Here is a 20,017-nt window from a genome sequence, read left to right as displayed (position 1 = left end):
GGAACACTAGTGACACCTTCAGGACGAGAGGTGAATATTCATATCCTCTTACGTGAAGCACGTGCATTAAGAATAGATTCGGGGATTTCCCGAATGGATATAGTTGCATTCAACTGAAGATCGATTAAAATCGGAGAATCAATATTTTTTACCCAGCCCTACTAAATATGTTGCTATGTGCTTTGGAAAAGACGTCGCTAAGGTAATCTGAGAAGTTGCAAAATCTGGTAACAATTTGTCCAATTGGTAACACTACCATACTGCAACATAAAATCTACCCGCCCCACCTTCCCACAGCACCGCGGTTTTAAATGTGTTTTTATTCTAAGTTCACAAAGCTTGAACTTAAGAATGCAGCAATTTCTCGTGCAAGATTGTGCTTCCAGTCTTATCCATCCACATATGAATGTAAGTCTATGGAATGAAGTGGCCTCCAGCTCCTGTAGCAAACAGTACTGTGATGCTACCTCTGCTTGCAACACAGGCCCACAAATCTCAGCCTTTTTCCTGCAACTACTAATAACCCCTTTTTTCTTTTCAGTGGCCTCCAACTCCTGTAGCAGACCGTAGTTTTTACATGTCACCATGCAATTTCATTTTCGTTTGACTAAATCACATTCAGTTGAAATTACCACTTAATCTTTAATATTTGGCCATTTCTTTTCAACAGACATGTTGGAATTGCAAATCCTTGGATGCGGACATCAAAGCTGGCACTCTTCCGAATATATCATTACATTCAGTCATTTCACAAAATAACCTTCCAACATTTCCCCCCGTAGGTGGCATGAATTAAATGAGGGTTTCACATTAGCCAATCGAAGTGGCTACTAGCATAATTCTTGGGTACGAAATGCCCTCTAGTCTATCTGTCAGCTCCGCATAACTCCCTGTTTCCAAGCATTGTCGCCTAAAAAAAAAAAAAAAAAAAAACGAACGAATTCTCTCACAATAGTAGGACATTGATCGTGCAACCAATTTGTTAAATCATGGGTCTTCACACTGGCAAAAGTCGACATCACCTCAGCTTTTAAAGCTATGCCATCCATCCAGAACCATGGCACTTATTTAGGGTACGTTACCACAAGAAGCCTATGTCATGCACCTAACTTTCAGATGCAAGCAGCACCAAGATTTTCTGACGTTATCAGAAGCGGCTTTTTGGATTTGGCAAACATTTTACATAAAGTAATCCTCAAAGCATTTACCCCTTTTTAGACAACTCAAATTGAGTATCGAACTCCCTGTCAGATGCTGCTAGAGCATCCCGGTGGTGCAAATATGTTTCTTTTTCGACTCTCAACTACCGGCGAAACGTACCTGTCTGAAGCCGCGACTATTAAACTCACGTCAGACCCTGCGAGAGCCTTTCCGCTCGTAAATGTTTTCCTTCAACTACAAAAAAAAAAAAAAAAAAAAAAAAAAACCCTTTTGGATTTTCCCATCCCTAACCTTTTCCCTCCTACGGTCGGCGAGGCATTCCAGTCCGATACCGTGAGCCTTGGTCTCCTGTCAGACACCCCAGGAACCTCCCGACCACACAACTTTACCATTCTGTCGTAGGTTCGGCGGGGCCCACCCGTTCGTTACGCAGGGGCCCCCTGGCCAGACAATCTTACCTCTTCGACACCACAGTTGGTGGGGCCTACCCGTTCGATGCCGTGAGCATTGGTCTCCCGTCGGATGCTGCAGGGGCCCCCCGGCCAGTCATCCTTACTTTTCCACCCTACAGTCGGCAAGGCCTACCCGTCCGATCAAGAGCCTTGGTCTCCCATTGGATGCCGCGAGAGCCTAACCGAACTTGCAAATTTTTTCCGTTCCGTCTATGCTGTGATTATTAAACTCCTGTCAAACGCTACAACAGCCTTCCTGTCAAGCAAATCTTGGCCACTCAGTTCCGTATACCAGTTCCGTCTACCCATCTGATGCCTTGAGTATTGAACTCTCGTCGATTGCTGCAAAAAAAAAAAAAAAAAAAAAAAAAAAAAAAAAACTTTCCATCCCTGACCTTTTCCTCACTACGGTCGCCGAGGTATTCCCGTCTGATGCCGTGAGCCTTGGCCTCCCGTCAGACACCCCAGGAGCCCCCGACCCCAACTTACCTTTCCGTCTCACGTCCTGTGGGGCCCACCCGTCCGATGCCGTGAGCATTGGTCTCCCGTCGGATGCGCAGGGGCCCCCAGGTCAGACACCTAACCTTTTCGACACCACAGTCGGCGGGGCCTACCCGTCCGATGCCGTGAGCATTGGTCTCCCGTCGGACGCCGCAGGGGCCCCCGCCCGGTCAACTGCACTTTTCTTCCCTACAGTCGGCAAGGCCTACCCGTCCGATCATGAGCCTTGGTCTCCTATCGGACGCTGCGAGAGCCAAACCGACCATGCAATTTTTTCCGTTCCGTCCGACGGTCGGCGAGACTCAACCGTCCGACTCCACAAGTCTCCGCCTCCCGCCGGACACTATCTGAGCCCCTTCAGGCCAATTTCACATCTTTTTCCCCCCACCTGGCGAGGCTTACCCATTCGAGGTTCTGAGTCCTGATCTCCCCTCGTATGCCTGGCGAGAGCCCTCCCAGTTGGGTTTTCCTTTCTGCCTCCCCGGCCGGCGAGGCTTACCCGTTCGATGCCGCGAGCCTTGGTCTCCCATCGGACGCCGGCGAGAGTTCTCCCGGTCGGGTTACTTACTTGGCGCCTGCAAGCGAGACTTATCCATGCGATGCCGTTTGCCTTGGTCTCCCATCGTATGTCGCGAGAGTCGCCCGCACCAGGCGTCCCAAAATCTTTTTACCTGCCAAACCGAGAGGACCCACTCGTCTGACGTTCTGAGTCTTGATCTCCCGTCGGAGGCTTCATGGGTCCTCTCGGTCAGCACCAATAGGGGCCGATCGACCAGTAGAGCCCTAATGCCAACATCGTAAGCTGCTCCGGCCAAGGCAACCCGGGTTCTCCTGATCGGGCCCCAACCACGCTGCTCCTCCTTCGGCCGGTAGGGCTCACCCGTTCCAACGCTGTGCACATCCCGTTGAGTATCGGTTGAGCTCTCCCGACCGGACGCCCTAAATCCCGTAATCCATACAAGCAGCCGGTAGAGCCTTTCGACCTGATACAAAAACCTCTCCCATCAGAGTACGAAAGGCTCCCCCGGCCAGCTAACCAAACATCTTCTCCCAAACAACGGCCCCCGCCAGATCTCAGCGCTTTGGGGGGTCCTCTGCTGGCGGCTGTCCTACATTGCTTATTGGGGGGTACTCTAGGTTCGGGCCATTCCCGAGCTCGGAGCCCTTCCCCGGACAGCACGCCAAACATGCTTACATACTCCAGCTAATTATATGTAAGTGGGAACTCGTGAAATGATGCTTCTTAAAGCAAAGTTCGGGAGGAGCACGTCAGATACTTAGCCTAATTAACACAGCTGGAACTCACTCAAGCCAATCTACATCTTGCATAAATACAGCCGACTCACCTCTACCCATTTGACGGATTATCAGCATCCCTCCACCACCCCATCTCCTCACTCCGAGTTCCTTCTACACATATACATAGGGGGGGGGGGTACTCTAGGTTCGGGCCATTCCCGAGCTCGGAGCCCTTCCCCGGACAGCACGCCAAACATGCTTACATACTCCAGCTAATTATATGTAAGTGGGAACTCGTGAAACAGCGTTTCAGCACATAACAAACTTGGTTCTGGCAATGCAAGCTGAAACTCGGTCAGAAATTAAAATTGCAGTCTGTGCATGAATAAAACCTATTTTGCAACACAGAGAAACATATCTGAAGGTGTTAGAAGTGTTTTGCATGATTTTTGAAGTTAGAGCCTGAAATGTCAGAAAACGTCGTTTCAGCACATAACAAACTTGGTTCAGGCAATGCAAGCTGAAACTCGGTCCAAAATAAAAATTGCAGTCTGTGCATGAATGAAACGTATTTTGCAACACACAGAAACATATCTGAAGGTGTTAGAAGTGTTTTGCATGATTTTTGAAGTTAGAGCCTGAAATGTCAGAAAACATCGTTTCAGCACATAACAAACTTGGTTCTGGCAATGCAAGCTGAAACTGGGTCAGAAATTAAAATTGCAGTCTGTGCATGAATAAAACCTATTTTGCAACACAGAGAAACATATCTGAAGGTGTTAGAAGTGTTTTGCATGATTTTTGAAGTTAGAGCCTGAAATGTCAGAAAACAGCGTTTCAGCGCAGAACAAACTTGGTTCAGGCAATGCAAGCTGAAACTCGGTCTAAAATTAAAATTGCAGTCTGTGCATGAATAAAACCTATTTTGCAACACAGAGAAACATATCTGAAGGTGTTAGAAGTGTTTTGCATGATTTTTGAAGTTAGAGCCTGAAATGTCAGAAAACAGCGTTTCAGCACATAACAAACTTGGTTCTGGCAATGCAAGCTGAAACTCGGTCAGAAATTAAAATTGCAGTCTGTGCATGAATAAAACCTATTTTGCAACACAGAGAAACATATCTGAAGGTGTTAGAAGTGTTTTGCATGATTTTTGAAGTTAGAGCCTGAAATGTCAGAAAACAGCGTTTCAGCGCAGAACAAACTTGGTTCAGGTAATGCAAGCTGAAACTCGGTCTAAAATTAAAATTGCAGTCTGTGCATGAATAAAACCTATTTTGCAACACAGAGAAACATATCTGAAGGTGTTAGAAGTGTTTTGCATGATTTTTGAAGTTAGAGCCTTGTAGCGAATTTAGCTCAAAAGGGAAATGTATATAAATAATTACAATTAATCTTGATTAATTACCATTATTTATATCAGCCGCCAGTAGTAACTGTAGCGGAATCGAATCGCCATCAATTAATCTGTTCGCCTAGCGAACATACAGGGTAATTTCTTATCAACCCTAAGCAATGATATTTTCTTGGCCACAGAATAATAACATTGTTAGCGTAATAATGCATTAGAGCATGTAGCTTGATCGGAATTCGTAAAGGGACATTAATTTGCAAGGCAGAATCAGAGACCCATGTAATTTGTGCACAAGAGTTTTATTAACTAACGACTAACATATAACTAATCTAAACAAACAAAACAAACATATACTCATTCATACAGGGTAGGGTAAGAGGATGGTTAGAGCAGTATAGGAAAAGGGGGCTTGAGGCTGAGCTGACCATCTAAAGAACCATCAGTTTCTAATTCAAAGAGCCATATACGATAACTTACACTTAAACCTCTGTTTAGTGGAAGAAACGATACTTGCATCCGTACGAGAGTCTCGTGGAGCCTCTGAAGAAGTCCTGGATGGTTCCATTTGATGGCCGGAGTTGCACTTTCTTGAAGCTCTGAGGTTGTTCTTGACTCTGTTGTGGTTGAGAGAGTCTTCTCTCCCAAATGGGCTGTTCTGAGGAACAGCAGGCCGCACTTCAGAGATGGGGATCCAGAGATGGCCATGAGTGAAGAGGGAGAGAGTTCCGATGGTGTACATTTGGATAAGTTCCATAGTCGAGTGAAATTACCTCCAGTGGGAGTATTCTGTGTGGAGAGTCCACACATCTCAATATGTTGAGCCCCCCCCCCCCCCCCTCTGGGCCTGGGGAGGCCTCCCCACAGGCAGCAATCAAGTTTTCAGAAAGAGCTGGACGGAACTAGGTGTGAGCCCTTATAACATTTAGGAGATAACACCTCTCAAAGTGGACTTGACCAATGAGAGAGGCTGAAATTCCGAGCGGGGGTTTCGAAATGATGTGGGCTTTTATGGCCCTTTGTTTGAGAGCAAGGTATTTTGCATGTGGGTAAATTCATGTAAATCTACTAGGGATTTATGAAACTCTAATATGTTACCTGTGTATCAACATATAATGTGCATCATCTTTTAGATCATCAAAATACGAATTCAGAGATACTAAACATGACACGTACATAATATATCTACATGAGATATCTATCTATATCTATCTTAACACATGCATAAAACATTACACATATATAAAAAAGAAAAATAAAGACAAGGTACATAAACCACAATGATATACACAATGAATGGACCATTTGTGTGTTCATTCATAGGAAGGTTTTCCTATAAATTAGGGAAGAGTCCATTTCAGTAGGCCAAATGTCTTTCTTAAAATTGCTGCATTCCTTTGGATCGTAAAACTGGTGTTATCAGATAGTTGCCCTGGCAACTGAGCCCTTAAGGCCCAGTTGCTTTAATGTTGGTAGAACTGGGGGTTGTTTCTAGAATGCCAACCTAAAGTTGGCTTCTTGGTTTTAAGGATAATTTGTTAAATGTAACAAATAACTATGTTTGATTGATCCAGACGCTACAATTCCCCCTCTTTCGATCGTTGTTGTCTGTCCAACAGACAACAGTGAGCGACATCAAAGGTGCGGAACAATCAGGCCTGCGCCTGCCACTCATGGCTGGAAGAGAGAGGTGGCTCTCTGGTGGTTGGTGCTTCAAGGAGTGGCTGTGGTGCTGTGGTCGACATTATCAGGTGTGATAATGTAGACGGTGGCAAGGTATGGGTCCTCGAGTTTGTGCAGCAGGTGTCGAGGCAGTGTCACTTGTCATCCTGACCCGAGTTGGTCTGTGTCAGGTGGTTGTTATCTAGTATGTGGTCCCTGCAGTCTGGAATCGCTGGTTGGACTCTCACTTGTGAGAGGGCAGGTAGTTCCAGGGTTCGAAGGGAATTGTCATAAAGAGTTTCAGACGGACCCGGTTAGGGTGGCAAGAGGGCAGCAGGTGTCTGTTAGCCCTCTGTTTTGCTCAAACATCATTAGGCGTCTGATGTTGGTGGTGTCGACACTGGCTTGAGCTTGTCCAAGTTGCTGGTGGTCTGATTGAATGGGTCCTGGCTGTTGAGCCATGAGGTGTTGCACCTCTGGGCTAGAGGTGACCCAGAGCAGACGGAGTCTATCTTAGTGATTCCCACTGGTCCAAGACTGCAGGTGAAAGTCAAATGTCTCTCAGGTAGGCATGGACATCATTGTCTCCTACACGTTCTGGTGTGAATGCAGGGATGTCTCTGGCCATTCGATTGAGATAGTGTCACTTCATGTGCTGTTTCAGGACTCACCTGAATGAGTCCTTTTCCTTCTGACACTGCATAAGTTTTCAGGAAGTCGACTTGTGTCAAGCAGAGGGTTTTGCCCCTCCCCCTCTTGTATCTGTGTACCGGGATATGGGGGTCTGCACTGCTGGCTGTGTGGTGTGCAGCAGGGTGTATGCTATTTGTCTAGTCCATCTGCAGTCTGTAGGACTTTTCCAAGTCTTTCTGGACCATATTGAGCTCCTCTTTAAGGTTGCAGAATTGCTAAGTTAAGGTTTGGACTACAGCTCTGGCTGCATGCAGAAGGCCTTCTACGGCCTTGGCTCTTGTGTCTCTCTTATTAAGTTCTGTGTGCACTGTTTTAACAGTGACTTTGTGTGGAACAGTTATCTGTTTAAGTCTTGTCTGGTGGCCTTTTCAAGCTGCTACCTGTGTCTGGCAGCTGTTAAAGCCTTCGTAAAGACTGGTGATTTCCTTCCATTGCTCTGTCAGGTTCCTTGCGTCTGTCGGTTCCTCCTCTTTTCCAAAGGGTGTCGGTTCCCTTTGGAACTCTGTGACTTGCAGGTTCAGTTCATTTGCCTCCTGTCTGAGGCCCTTGAGGGTGTGGGCCAAGGAGATGATGATGCTGGTCAGTTCCTGGTTGTCCAGGCTGGAAGTGAGGCGACCACGTTGCAGTCCCGCTGTTCCTTCCTCTGCCGTTGCAGGCTGTTGGCTGCTTTAGGCTAAAGGATGTCCCTCACAGCACTCTGCCGAGTCTCCAGTTGGTCCTGGTTGTTGGCAGGGCTGGATGTCTGAGACACACTGGTTCACTTGTGGAGACACGAGAGAGAGAGGCAGAAGGCAAATGCAAGTACAAACACAAAACAGAGGTGGTAAGCTATCTTTATGGTGATTGGCTCTGTAGGCCAGATAAGGTGTGGATAGCTGTCGTGGGGCAGCTAGTGAGATTGGACCCTGAGATTTTGTGCAGGTGAGCACAAAGGGAGTGTTATGAGTAATTTTAAAACAGGATGAAAGCAAGGGTCAGCTACTGACCATGCTGTACACGTGGTCACATTTTTACTCAATGCACTGATGGTTCTCAAGTTTGGTCAATAGGATGGTGTTGAATAAAACAAAACAAAATAAAATCATAGAGGGACAGTGGAAGAAAGAAGGGCTTTCCTGATTTAGTTTAAGTCTGAGCTATGACTTAGCAGTTGTCACTCGTTCAGAGGAATGCTGCAGGAGTGTCATTAAACCTAGGGGGTGTTAGCTAGGCTAGCAGGGACACATCAAACATCTATATAAGGAGGGGTATAGAGAGGGACAGGAATTAGTCTGCTAATAACCTGCTTTGTTCATTAAGGGGACAGCGGTTTCTGGAACTGCTATAATCCTATACCGGGAGAGAGATAATGATGGTCGGACAAACTAAACTGAGGTGAAAGCTTAATGAAAGTGTCCTAATAGCTTTAGGGAACTAAAGGGAGAAGTGAATACATTGATTTAATCAAACTTCTAATTTGATTGAAATCATCTTAGCTGAATTTGTTACATTCAAGCTAAATAAAGGTTAGTAAATTAGACCAAATACAAGAGAGGCAGAATGAAGTCAAAATAAAGATAACATGGTCAAAACCCAAAGTATGTGAGGAGGGGCTACCCTGACTGATCCTAGATAGAGGGTGACAGCCAAGCAGGAAATGAATTCAAGAGAAAGGGGGGATTCAGCGGGTTCGATGCCAGGTCTCATGAACCAATGTCTAAGATTTGTATTCAATCTTGTATCAACCCTATAAATTGTACACATTTAGTGACACATTTAAAGGCAGGAGGTATACTTTAAAGTCTCATATTGCTCTGATTGGCTAAGCTTTCATTCGTTTCCTGAAATATAACTCATTAAAAGACCCTTATTCTTTAAAGGTATTAGGGATCGTTGATCACCTTTAATTAATTGCACCTTCAATAAATCATTGTTTATTGGTTTGGAAAAAGGTGTTTCATTAAGTTTCATTTTCACTACACTTCCCCTGTCCTGACCAGCAGGGGTTTCCAGCACTGGGCGTTTCACAACAGTGAATCATCTGTGGCACAAATGAATTGTTTGATTCAAAACCTCAAGCAGCTTTGTCTCTCCCATCACTAGTTAAAATCAAAATCCCTTAGTCTAAAATGTTCCAAAGTCTGTAGTCTTTGGGTTAAATGTTACACTCTACACTCACACGGGTCTAAGTGTTAGCTGAGTGCTAACAGCTCTCAGTTGAGGTGGAGGGCTTTAACTTGTATGCGTTTAGGGCTGCTAAAGAGCTAGCTTTAGCTATACGCGGTTGTTCGTTTGCCCTAAGGTCTGTGAAGTGGGTGGTGCTGTTATCAGATTAACCCAGAAGTGTCTGCTCACACTTCCGGGGTCATGTGTTGCTAGGAGACCGATGTAAGCTCACAACCCAGCCCAAGCGGAGCAGCGATTGGTCCGTGCTGTGAGCATGCACCGGGACTCACATGTGGTCAGATGAGGTGTGCTCAGTCATGACGTCACATGCAACTCGTTCACAAATCAAAACAGCATGTTCACTTCACAGATAATGGTGAATTATTAGTCAGCTACACTAGAATAACACCATTTATTTGACGTAAATGTTTCACATGAGCGGATCAATATGAATACACTGATACGTAATACATAATTAGGCCTTAAATCAGTGAAGTGAGACGCATTTCTCAGATCACCTACAGCTGTGCTGAAGTGGGGACTTCTTAGCCCAAGTTCAGACTGATCTATTCTGGGTACCATTTATACGAGCTGCTAATCTGAGATTTCTTCGTCAGAGAAGGCTTACGCTACTACCAACAAAATTGGGATTTCTTCGCCAATTTCGGGTAAATTCCTTATCGTACGATTCAAACATGCTTATAGCATTGGAAAATGTTTTTAAAACATTATTAATTTGACGTAAATGTTTCACATGAGCGGATCAATATGAATACAATTATACGTAACATAAGACGGCCGTAATCAGTGAAATGAAGAGCATCGTTCAGATCACCTACAACAGAACTGAGTTGGGGGTTTCTTCGCCCAAGTTCAGACTGATTTATTCTGGTACCATTTATACGAGCTGCTAATCTGAGATTTCTTCGTCAGAGAAGGCTTACGCTACTACCAACAAAATTGGGATTTCTTCGCCAATTTTAGGTTAGTTTCTTACTGTACGATTTAAATGCATTATAGCATTGAAGAACTTTCTACTGCTCATAGTAAGGGACCTTCAAGCTATAGTCTATCTGATTTTATCAGAAGCTGCATGTGTAGGATGTTAATAAAATTCATGTGAAAAACGCACAAGTTTGATTCTGAGTCTGCTTGCAAATAATGTTTAAACGATTGCCCGCATTCTCCACCAAAATATGTAGCGAATTTAGCTCAAAAGGGAAATGTATATAAATAATTACAATTAATCTTGATTAATTACCATTATTTATATCAGCCGCCAGTAGTAACTGTAGCGGAATCGAATCGCCATCAATTAATCTGTTCGCCTAGCGAACATACAGGGTAATTTCTTATCAACCCTAAGCAATGATATTTTCTTGGCCACAGAATAATAACATTGTTAGCGTAATAATGCATTAGAGCATGTAGCTTGATCGGAAATCGTAAAGGGACATTAATTTGCAAGGCAGAATCAGAGACCCATGTAATTTGTGCACAAGAGTTTTATTAACTAACGACTAACATATAACTAATCTAAACAAACAAAACAAACATATACTCATTCATACAGGGTAGGGTAAGAGGATGGTTAGAGCAGTATAGGAAAAGGGGGCTTGAGGCTGAGCTGACCATCTAAAGAACCATCAGTTTCTAATTCAAAGAGCCATATACGATAACTTACACTTAAACCTCTGTTTAGTGGAAGAAACGATACTTGCATCCGTACGAGAGTCTCGTGGAGCCTCTGAAGAAGTCCTGGATGGTTCCATTTGATGGCCGGAGTTGCACTTTCTTGAAGCTCTGAGGTTGTTCTTGACTCTGTTGTGGTTGAGAGAGTCTTCTCTCCCAAATGGGCTGTTCTAAGGAACAGCAGGCCGCACTTCAGAGATGGGGATCCAGAGATGGCCATGAGTGAAGAGGGAGAGAGTTCCGATGGTGTACATTTGGATAAGTTCCATAGTCGAGTGAAATTACCTCCAGTGGGAGTATTCTGTGTGGAGAGTCCACACATCTCAATATGTTGAGCCCCCCCCCCCCCCTCTGGGCCTGGGGAGGCCTCCCCACAGGCAGCAATCAAGTTTTCAGAAAGAGCTGGACGGAACTAGGTGTGAGCCCTTATAACATTTAGGAGATAACACCTCTCAAAGTGGACTTGACCAATGAGAGAGGCTGAAATTCCGAGCGGGGGTTTCGAAATGATGTGGGCTTTTATGGCCCTTTGTTTGAGAGCAAGGTATTTTGCATGTGGGTAAATTCATGTAAATCTACTAGGGATTTATGAAACTCTAATATGTTACCTGTGTATCAACATATAATGTGCATCATCTTTTAGATCATCAAAATACGAATTCAGAGATACTAAACATGACACGTACATAATATATCTACATGAGATATCTATCTATATCTATCTTAACACATGCATAAAACATTACACATATATAAAAAAGAAAAATAAAGACAAGGTACATAAACCACAATGATATACACAATGAATGGACCATTTGTGTGTTCATTCATAGGAAGGTTTTCCTATAAATTAGGGAAGAGTCCATTTCAGTAGGCAAAATGTCTTTCTTAAAATTGCTGCATTCCTTTGGATCGTAAAACTGGTGTTATCAGATAGTTGCCCTGGCAACTGAGCCCTTAAGGCCCAGTTGCTTTAATGTTGGTAGAACTGGGGGTTGTTTCTAGAATGCCAACCTAAAGTTGGCTTCTTGGTTTTAAGGATAATTTGTTAAATGTAACAAATAACTATGTTTGATTGGTCCAGACGCTACAGCCTGAAATGTCAGAAAACAGCGTTTCAGCACATAACAAACTTGGTTCTGGCAATGCAAGCTGAAACTCAGTCCAAAATTAAAATTGCAGTCTGTGCATGAATAAAACCTATTTTGCAACACAGAGAAACATATCTGAAGGTGTTAGAAGTGTTTTGCATGATTTTTGAAGTTAGAGCCTGAAATGTCAGAAAACAGCGTTTCAGCACATAACAAACTTGATTCTGGCAATGCAAGCTGAAACTCAGTCCAAAATTAAAATTGCAGTCTGTGCATGAATGAAACGTATTTTGAAACACACAGAAACATATCTGAAGGTGTTAGAAGTGTTTTGCATGATTTTTGAAGTTAGAGCCTGAAATGTCAGAAAACAGCGTTTCAGCACATAACAAACTTTGTTCTGGCAATGCAAGCTGAAACTCGGTCAGAAATTAAAATTGCAGTCTGTGCATGAATAAAACCTATTTTGCAACACAGAGAAACATATCTGAAGGTGTTAGAAGTGTTTTGCATGATTTTTGAAGTTAGAGCCTGAAATGTCAGAAAACAGCGTTTCAGCACATAACAAACTTGGTTCTGGCAATGCAAGCTGAAAATCGGTCAGAAATTAAAATTGCAATCTGTGCATGAATAAAACCTATTTTGCAACACAGAGAAACATATCTGAAGGTGTTAGAAGTGTTTTGCATGATTTTTGAAGTTAGAGCCTGAAATGTCAGAAAACGGCGTTTCAGCACCTAACAAACTTGGTTCAGGCAATGCAAGCTGAAACTTGGCCCAAAATTAAAATTCCAGTCTGTGCATGAATAAAACCTATTTTGCAACACAGAGAAACATATCTGAAGGTGTTAGAAGTGTTTTGCATGATTTTTGAAGTTAGAGCCTGAAATGTCAGAAAACGGCGTTTCAGCACATAACAAACTTGGTTCAGGCAATGCAAGCTGAAACTCGGTCCAAAATTAAAATTGCAGTCTGTGCATGAATAAAACCTATTTTGCAACACAGAGAAACATATCTGAAGGTGTTAGAAGTGTTTTGCATGATTTTTGAAGTTAGAGCCTGAAATGTCAGAAAACAGCGTTTCAGCACATAACAAACTTGATTCTGGCAATGCAAGCTGAAACTCAGTCCAAAATTAAAATTGCAGTCTGTGCATGAATGAAACGTATTTTGAAACACACAGAAACATATCTGAAGGTGTTAGAAGTGTTTTGCATGATTTTTGAAGTTAGAGCCTGAAATGTCAGAAAACAGCGTTTCAGCACATAACAAACTTGGTTCTGGCAATGCAAGCTGAAACTCGGTCAGAAATTAAAATTGCAGTCTGTGCATGAATAAAACCTATTTTGCAACACAGAGAAACATATCTGAAGGTGTTAGAAGTGTTTTGCATGATTTTTGAAGTTAGAGCCTGAAATGTCAGAAAACAGCGTTTCAGCACATAACAAACTTGGTTCTGGCAATGCAAGCTGAAAATCGGTCAGAAATTAAAATTGCAATCTGTGCATGAATAAAACCTATTTTGCAACACAGAGAAACATATCTGAAGGTGTTAGAAGTGTTTTGCATGATTTTTGAAGTTAGAGCCTGAAATGTCAGAAAACAGCGTTTCAGCACATAACAAACTTGGTTCTGGCAATGCAAGCTGAAACTCAGTCCAAAATTAAAATTGCAGTCTGTGCATGAAAGAAACGTATTTTGAAACACACAGAAACATATCTGAAGGTGTTAGAAGTGTTTTGCATGATTTTTGAAGTTAGAGCCTGAAATGTCAGAAAACAGCGTTTCAGCACATAACAAACTTGGTTCTGGCAATGCAAGCTGAAACTCGGTCAGAAATTAAAATTGCAGTCTGTGCATGAATAAAACCTATTTTGCAACACAGAGAAACATATCTGAAGGTGTTAGAAGTGTTTTGCATGATTTTTGAAGTTAGAGCCTGAAATGTCAGAAAACGGCGTTTCAGCACCTAACAAACTTGGTTTAGGCAATGCAAGCTGAAACTTGGCCCAAAATTAAAATTGCAGTCTGTGCATGAATAAAACCTATTTTGCAACACAGAGAAACATATCTGAAGGTGTTAGAAGTGTTTTGCATGATTTTTGAAGTTAGAGCCTGAAATGTCAGAAAACGGCGTTTCAGCACATAACAAACTTTGTTCAGGCAATGCAAGCTGAAACTCGGTCCAAAATTAAAATTGCAGTCTGTGCATGAATAAAACCTATTTTGCAACACAGAGAAACATATCTGAAGGTGTTAGAAGTGTTTTGCATGATTTTTGAAGTTAGAGCCTGAAATGTCAGAAAACAGCGTTTCAGCACATAACAAACTTGGTTCTGGCAATGCAAGCTGAAAATCGGTCAGAAATTAAAATTGCAATCTGTGCATGAATAAAACCTATTTTGCAACACAGAGAAACATATCTGAAGGTGTTAGAAGTGTTTTGCATGATTTTTGAAGTTAGAGCCTGAAATGTCAGAAAACAGCGTTTCAGCACATAACAAACTTGGTTCTGGCAATGCAAGCTGAAACTCAGTCCAAAATTAAAATTGCAGTCTGTGCATGAATGAAACGTATTTTGAAACACACAGAAACATATCTGAAGGTGTTAGAAGTGTTTTGCATGATTTTTGAAGTTAGAGCCTGAAATGTCAGAAAACAGCGTTTCAGCACATAACAAACTTGGTTCTGGCAATGCAAGCTGAAAATCGGTCAGAAATTAAAATTGCAATCTGTGCATGAATAAAACCTATTTTGCAACACAGAGAAACATATCTGAAGGTGTTAGAAGTGTTTTGCATGATTTTTGAAGTTAGAGCCTGAAATGTCAGAAAACAGCGTTTCAGCACATAACAAACTTGGTTCTGGCAATGCAAGCTGAAACTCAGTCCAAAATTAAAATTGCAGTCTGTGCATGAATGAAACGTATTTTGAAACACACAGAAACATATCTGAAGGTGTTAGAAGTGTTTTGCATGATTTTTGAAGTTAGAGCCTGAAATGTCAGAAAACAGCGTTTCAGCACATAACAAACTTGGTTCTGGCAATGCAAGCTGAAACTCAGTCCAAAATTAAAATTCCAGTCTGTGCATGAATGAAACGTATTTTGAAACACACAGAAACATATATGAAGGTGTTAGAAGTGTTTTGCATGATTTTTGAAGTTAGAGCCTGAAATGTCAGAAAACAGCGTTTCAGCACATAACAAACTTGGTTCTGGCAATGCAAGCTGAAAATCGGTCAGAAATTAAAATTGCAATCTGTGCATGAATAAAACCTATTTTGCAACACAGAGAAACATATCTGAAGGTGTTAGAAGTGTTTTGCATGATTTTTGAAGTTAGAGCCTGAAATGTCAGAAAACAGCGTTTCAGCACATAACAAACTTGGTTCTGGCAATGCAAGCTGAAACTCAGTCCAAAATTAAAATTGCAGTCTGTGCATGAATGAAACGTATTTTGAAACACACAGAAACATATCTGAAGGTGTTAGAAGTGTTTTGCATGATTTTTGAAGTTAGAGCCTGAAATGTCAGAAAACAGCGTTTCAGCACATAACAAACTTGGTTCTGGCAATGCAAGCTGAAACTCGGTCAGAAATTAAAATTCCAGTCTGTGCATGAATAAAACCTATTTTGCAACACAGAGAAACATATCTGAAGGTGTTAGAAGTGTTTTGCATGATTTTTGAAGTTAGAGCCTGAAATGTCAGAAAACGGCGTTTCAGCACCTAACAAACTTGGTTCAGGCAATGCAAGCTGAAACTTGGCCCAAAATTAAAATTCCAGTCTGTGCATGAATAAAACCTATTTTGCAACACAGAGAAACATATCTGAAGGTGTTAGAAGTGTTTTGCATGATTTTTGAAGTTAGAGCCTGAAATGTCAGAAAACGGCGTTTCAGCACATAACAAACTTGGTTCAGGCAATGCAAGCTGAAACTCGGTCCAAAATTAAAATTGCAGTCTGTGCATGAATAAAACCTATTTTGCAACACAGAGAAACATATCTGAAGGTGTTAGAAGTGTTTTGCATGATTTTTGAAGTTAGAGCCTGAAATGTCAGAAAACAGCGTTTCAGCACATAACAAACTTGGTTCTGGCAATGCAAGCTGAAAATCGGTCAGAAATTAAAATTGCAATCTGTGCATGAATAAAACCTATTTTGCAACACAGAGAAACATATCTGAAGGTGTTAGAAGTGTTTTGCATGATTTTTGAAGTTAGAGCCTGAAATGTCAGAAAACAGCGTTTCAGCACATAACAAACTTGGTTCAGGCAATGCAAGCTGAAACTCGGTCCAAAATTAAAATTGCAGTCTGTGCATGAATGAAACGTATTTTGAAACACACAGAAACATATCTGAAGGTGTTAGAAGTGTTTTGCATGATTTTTGAAGTTAGAGCCTTAAATGTCAGAAAACAGCGTTTCAGCACATAACAAACTTTGTTCTGGCAATGCAAGCTGAAACTCGGTCAGAAATTAAAATTGCAGTCTGTGCATGAATAAAACCTATTTTGCAACACAGAGAAACATATCTGAAGGTGTTAGAAGTGTTTTGCATGATTTTTGAAGTTAGAGCCTGAAATGTCAGAAAACAGCGTTTCAGCATATAACAAACTTGGTTCTGGCAATGCAAGCTGAAACTCAGTCCAAAATTAAAATTCCAGTCTGTGCATGAATGAAACGTATTTTGAAACACACAGAAACATATCTGAAGGTGTTAGAAGTGTTTTGCATGATTTTTGAAGTTAGAGCCTGAAATGTCAGAAAACAGCGTTTCAGCACATAACAAACTTGGTTCTGGCAATGCAAGCTGAAACTCGGTCAGAAATTAAAATTCCAGTCTGTGCATGAATAAAACCTATTTTGCAACACAGAGAAACATATCTGAAGGTGTAAGAAGTGTTTTGCATGATTTTTGAAGTTAGAGCCTGAAATGTCAGAAAACGGCGTTTCAGCACATAACAAACTTGGTTCAGGCAATGCAAGCTGAAACTCGGTCCAAAATTAAAATTGCAGTCTGTGCATGAATAAAACCTATTTTGCAACACAGAGAAACATATCTGAAGGTGTTAGAAGTGTTTTGCATGATTTTTGAAGTTAGAGCCTGAAATGTCAGAAAACAGCGTTTCAGCACATAACAAACTTGGTTCTGGCAATGCAAGCTGAAACTCAGTCCAAAATTAAAATTGCAGTCTGTGCATGAATGAAACGTATTTTGAAACACACAGAAACATATCTGAAGGTGTTAGAAGTGTTTTGCATGATTTTTGAAGTTAGAGCCTGAAATGTCAGAAAACAGCGTTTCAGCACATAACAAACTTTGTTCTGGCAATGCAAGCTGAAACTCGGTCAGAAATTAAAATTGCAGTCTGTGCATGAATAAAACCTATTTTGCAACACAGAGAAACATATCTGAAGGTGTTAGAAGTGTTTTGCATGATTTTTGAAGTTAGAGCCTGAAATGTCAGAAAACGGCGTTTCAGCACGTAACAAACTTGGTTCAGGCAATGCAAGCTGAAACTTGGCCCAAAATTAAAATTCCAGTCTGTGCATGAATAAAACCTATTTTGCAACACAGAGAAACATATCTGAAGGTGTTAGAAGTGTTTTGCATGATTTTTGAAGTTAGAGCCTGAAATGTCAGAAAACAGCGTTTCAGCACATAACAAACTTGGTTCTGGCAATGCAAGCTGAAACTCAGTCCAAAATTAAAATTGCAGTCTGTGCATGAAAGAAACGTATTTTGAAACACACAGAAACATATCTGAAGGTGTTAGAAGTGTTTTGCATGATTTTTGAAGTTAGAGCCTGAAATGTCAGAAAACAGCGTTTCAGCACATAACAAACTTGGTTCTGGCAATGCAAGCTGAAACTCGGTCAGAAATTAAAATTGCAGTCTGTGCATGAATAAAACCTATTTTGCAACACAGAGAAACATATCTGAAGGTGTTAGAAGTGTTTTGCATGATTTTTGAAGTTAGAGCCTGAAATGTCAGAAAACGGCGTTTCAGCACCTAACAAACTTGGTTTAGGCAATGCAAGCTGAAACTTGGCCCAAAATTAAAATTGCAGTCTGTGCATGAATAAAACCTATTTTGCAACACAGAGAAACATATCTGAAGGTGTTAGAAGTGTTTTGCATGATTTTTGAAGTTAGAGCCTGAAATGTCAGAAAACGGCGTTTCAGCACATAACAAACTTTGTTCAGGCAATGCAAGCTGAAACTCGGTCCAAAATTAAAATTGCAGTCTGTGCATGAATAAAACCTATTTTGCAACACAGAGAAACATATCTGAAGGTGTTAGAAGTGTTTTGCATGATTTTTGAAGTTAGAGCCTGAAATGTCAGAAAACAGCGTTTCAGCACATAACAAACTTGGTTCTGGCAATGCAAGCTGAAAATCGGTCAGAAATTAAAATTGCAATCTGTGCATGAATAAAACCTATTTTGCAACACAGAGAAACATATCTGAAGGTGTTAGAAGTGTTTTGCATGATTTTTGAAGTTAGAGCCTGAAATGTCAGAAAACAGCGTTTCAGCACATAACAAACTTGGTTCTGGCAATGCAAGCTGAAACTCAGTCCAAAATTAAAATTGCAGTCTGTGCATGAATGAAACGTATTTTGAAACACACAGAAACATATCTGAAGGTGTTAGAAGTGTTTTGCATGATTTTTGAAGTTAGAGCCTGAAATGTCAGAAAACAGCGTTTCAGCACATAACAAACTTGGTTCTGGCAATGCAAGCTGAAACTCAGTCCAAAATTAAAATTCCAGTCTGTGCATGAATGAAACGTATTTTGAAACACACAGAAACATATATGAAGGTGTTAGAAGTGTTTTGCATGATTTTTGAAGTTAGAGCCTGAAATGTCAGAAAACAGCGTTTCAGCACATAACAAACTTGGTTCTGGCAATGCAAGCTGAAAATCGGTCAGAAATTAAAATTGCAATCTGTGCATGAATAAAACCTATTTTGCAACACAGAGAAACATATCTGAAGGTGTTAGAAGTGTTTTGCATGATTTTTGAAGTTAGAGCCTGAAATGTCAGAAAACAGCGTTTCAGCACATAACAAACTTGGTTCTGGCAATGCAAGCTGAAACTCAGTCCAAAATTAAAATTCCAGTCTGTGCATGAATGAAACGTATTTTGAAACACACAGAAACATATCTGAAGGTGTTAGAAGTGTTTTGCATGATTTTTGAAGTTAGAGCCTGAAATGTCAGAAAACAGCGTTTCAGCACATAACAAACTTGGTTCTGGCAATGCAAGCTGAAACTCGGTCAGAAATTAAAATTGCAGTCTGTGCATGAATAAAACCTATTTTGCAACACAGAGAAACATATCTGAAGGTGTTAGAAGTGTTTTGCATGATTTTTGAAGTTAGAGCCTGAAATGTCAGAAAACAGCGTTTCAGCACATAACAAACTTGGTTCTGGCAATGCAAGCTGAAAATCGGTCAGAAATTAAAATTGCAATCTGTGCATGAATAAAACCTATTTTGCAACACAGAGAAACATATCTGAAGGTGTTAGAAGTGTTTTGCATGATTTTTGAAGTTAGAGCCTGAAATGTCAGAAAACAGCGTTTCAGCACATAACAAACTTGGTTCTGGCAATGCAAGCTGAAACTCAGTCCAAAATTAAAATTGCAGTCTGTGCATGAAAGAAACGTATTTTGAAACACACAGAAACATATCTGAAGGTGTTAGAAGTGTTTTGCATGATTTTTGAAGTTAGAGCCTGAAATGTCAGAAAACAGCGTTTCAGCACATAACAAACTTGGTTCTGGCAATGCAAGCTGAAACTCGGTCAGAAATTAAAATTGCAGTCTGTGCATGAATAAAACCTATTTTGCAACACAGAGAAACATATCTGAAGGTGTTAGAAGTGTTTTGCATGATTTTTGAAGTTAGAGCCTGAAATGTCAGAAAACGGCGTTTCAGCACCTAACAAACTTGGTTTAGGCAATGCAAGCTGAAACTTGGCCCAAAATTAAAATTGCAGTCTGTGCATGAATAAAACC

General features: G+C 41.3%; 1 protein-coding gene across 1 annotated transcript in view; it reads right to left on the bottom strand.

Annotated features, from left to right (window-relative positions):
• Nucleotides 1–2,737, bottom strand: part of LOC141301430 (laminin subunit beta-4-like) — a 43,621-nt gene extending 40,884 nt beyond the window's left edge. The window contains exon 1 of the mRNA XM_073831660.1: nt 2,683–2,737. Coding sequence (XP_073687761.1) covers nt 2,683–2,737 — 55 coding nt within the window. The remainder of the gene's footprint in view (nt 1–2,682) is intronic.
• Between the last annotated feature and the right edge of the window lie 17,280 nt (nt 2,738–20,017).

Source organism: Garra rufa, chromosome 25, assembly GCF_049309525.1.
Source record: "Garra rufa chromosome 25, GarRuf1.0, whole genome shotgun sequence".
Taxonomy (NCBI): domain Eukaryota; kingdom Metazoa; phylum Chordata; class Actinopteri; order Cypriniformes; family Cyprinidae; genus Garra; species Garra rufa.
This window is presented reverse-complemented; position numbering and strand designations above follow the sequence as displayed.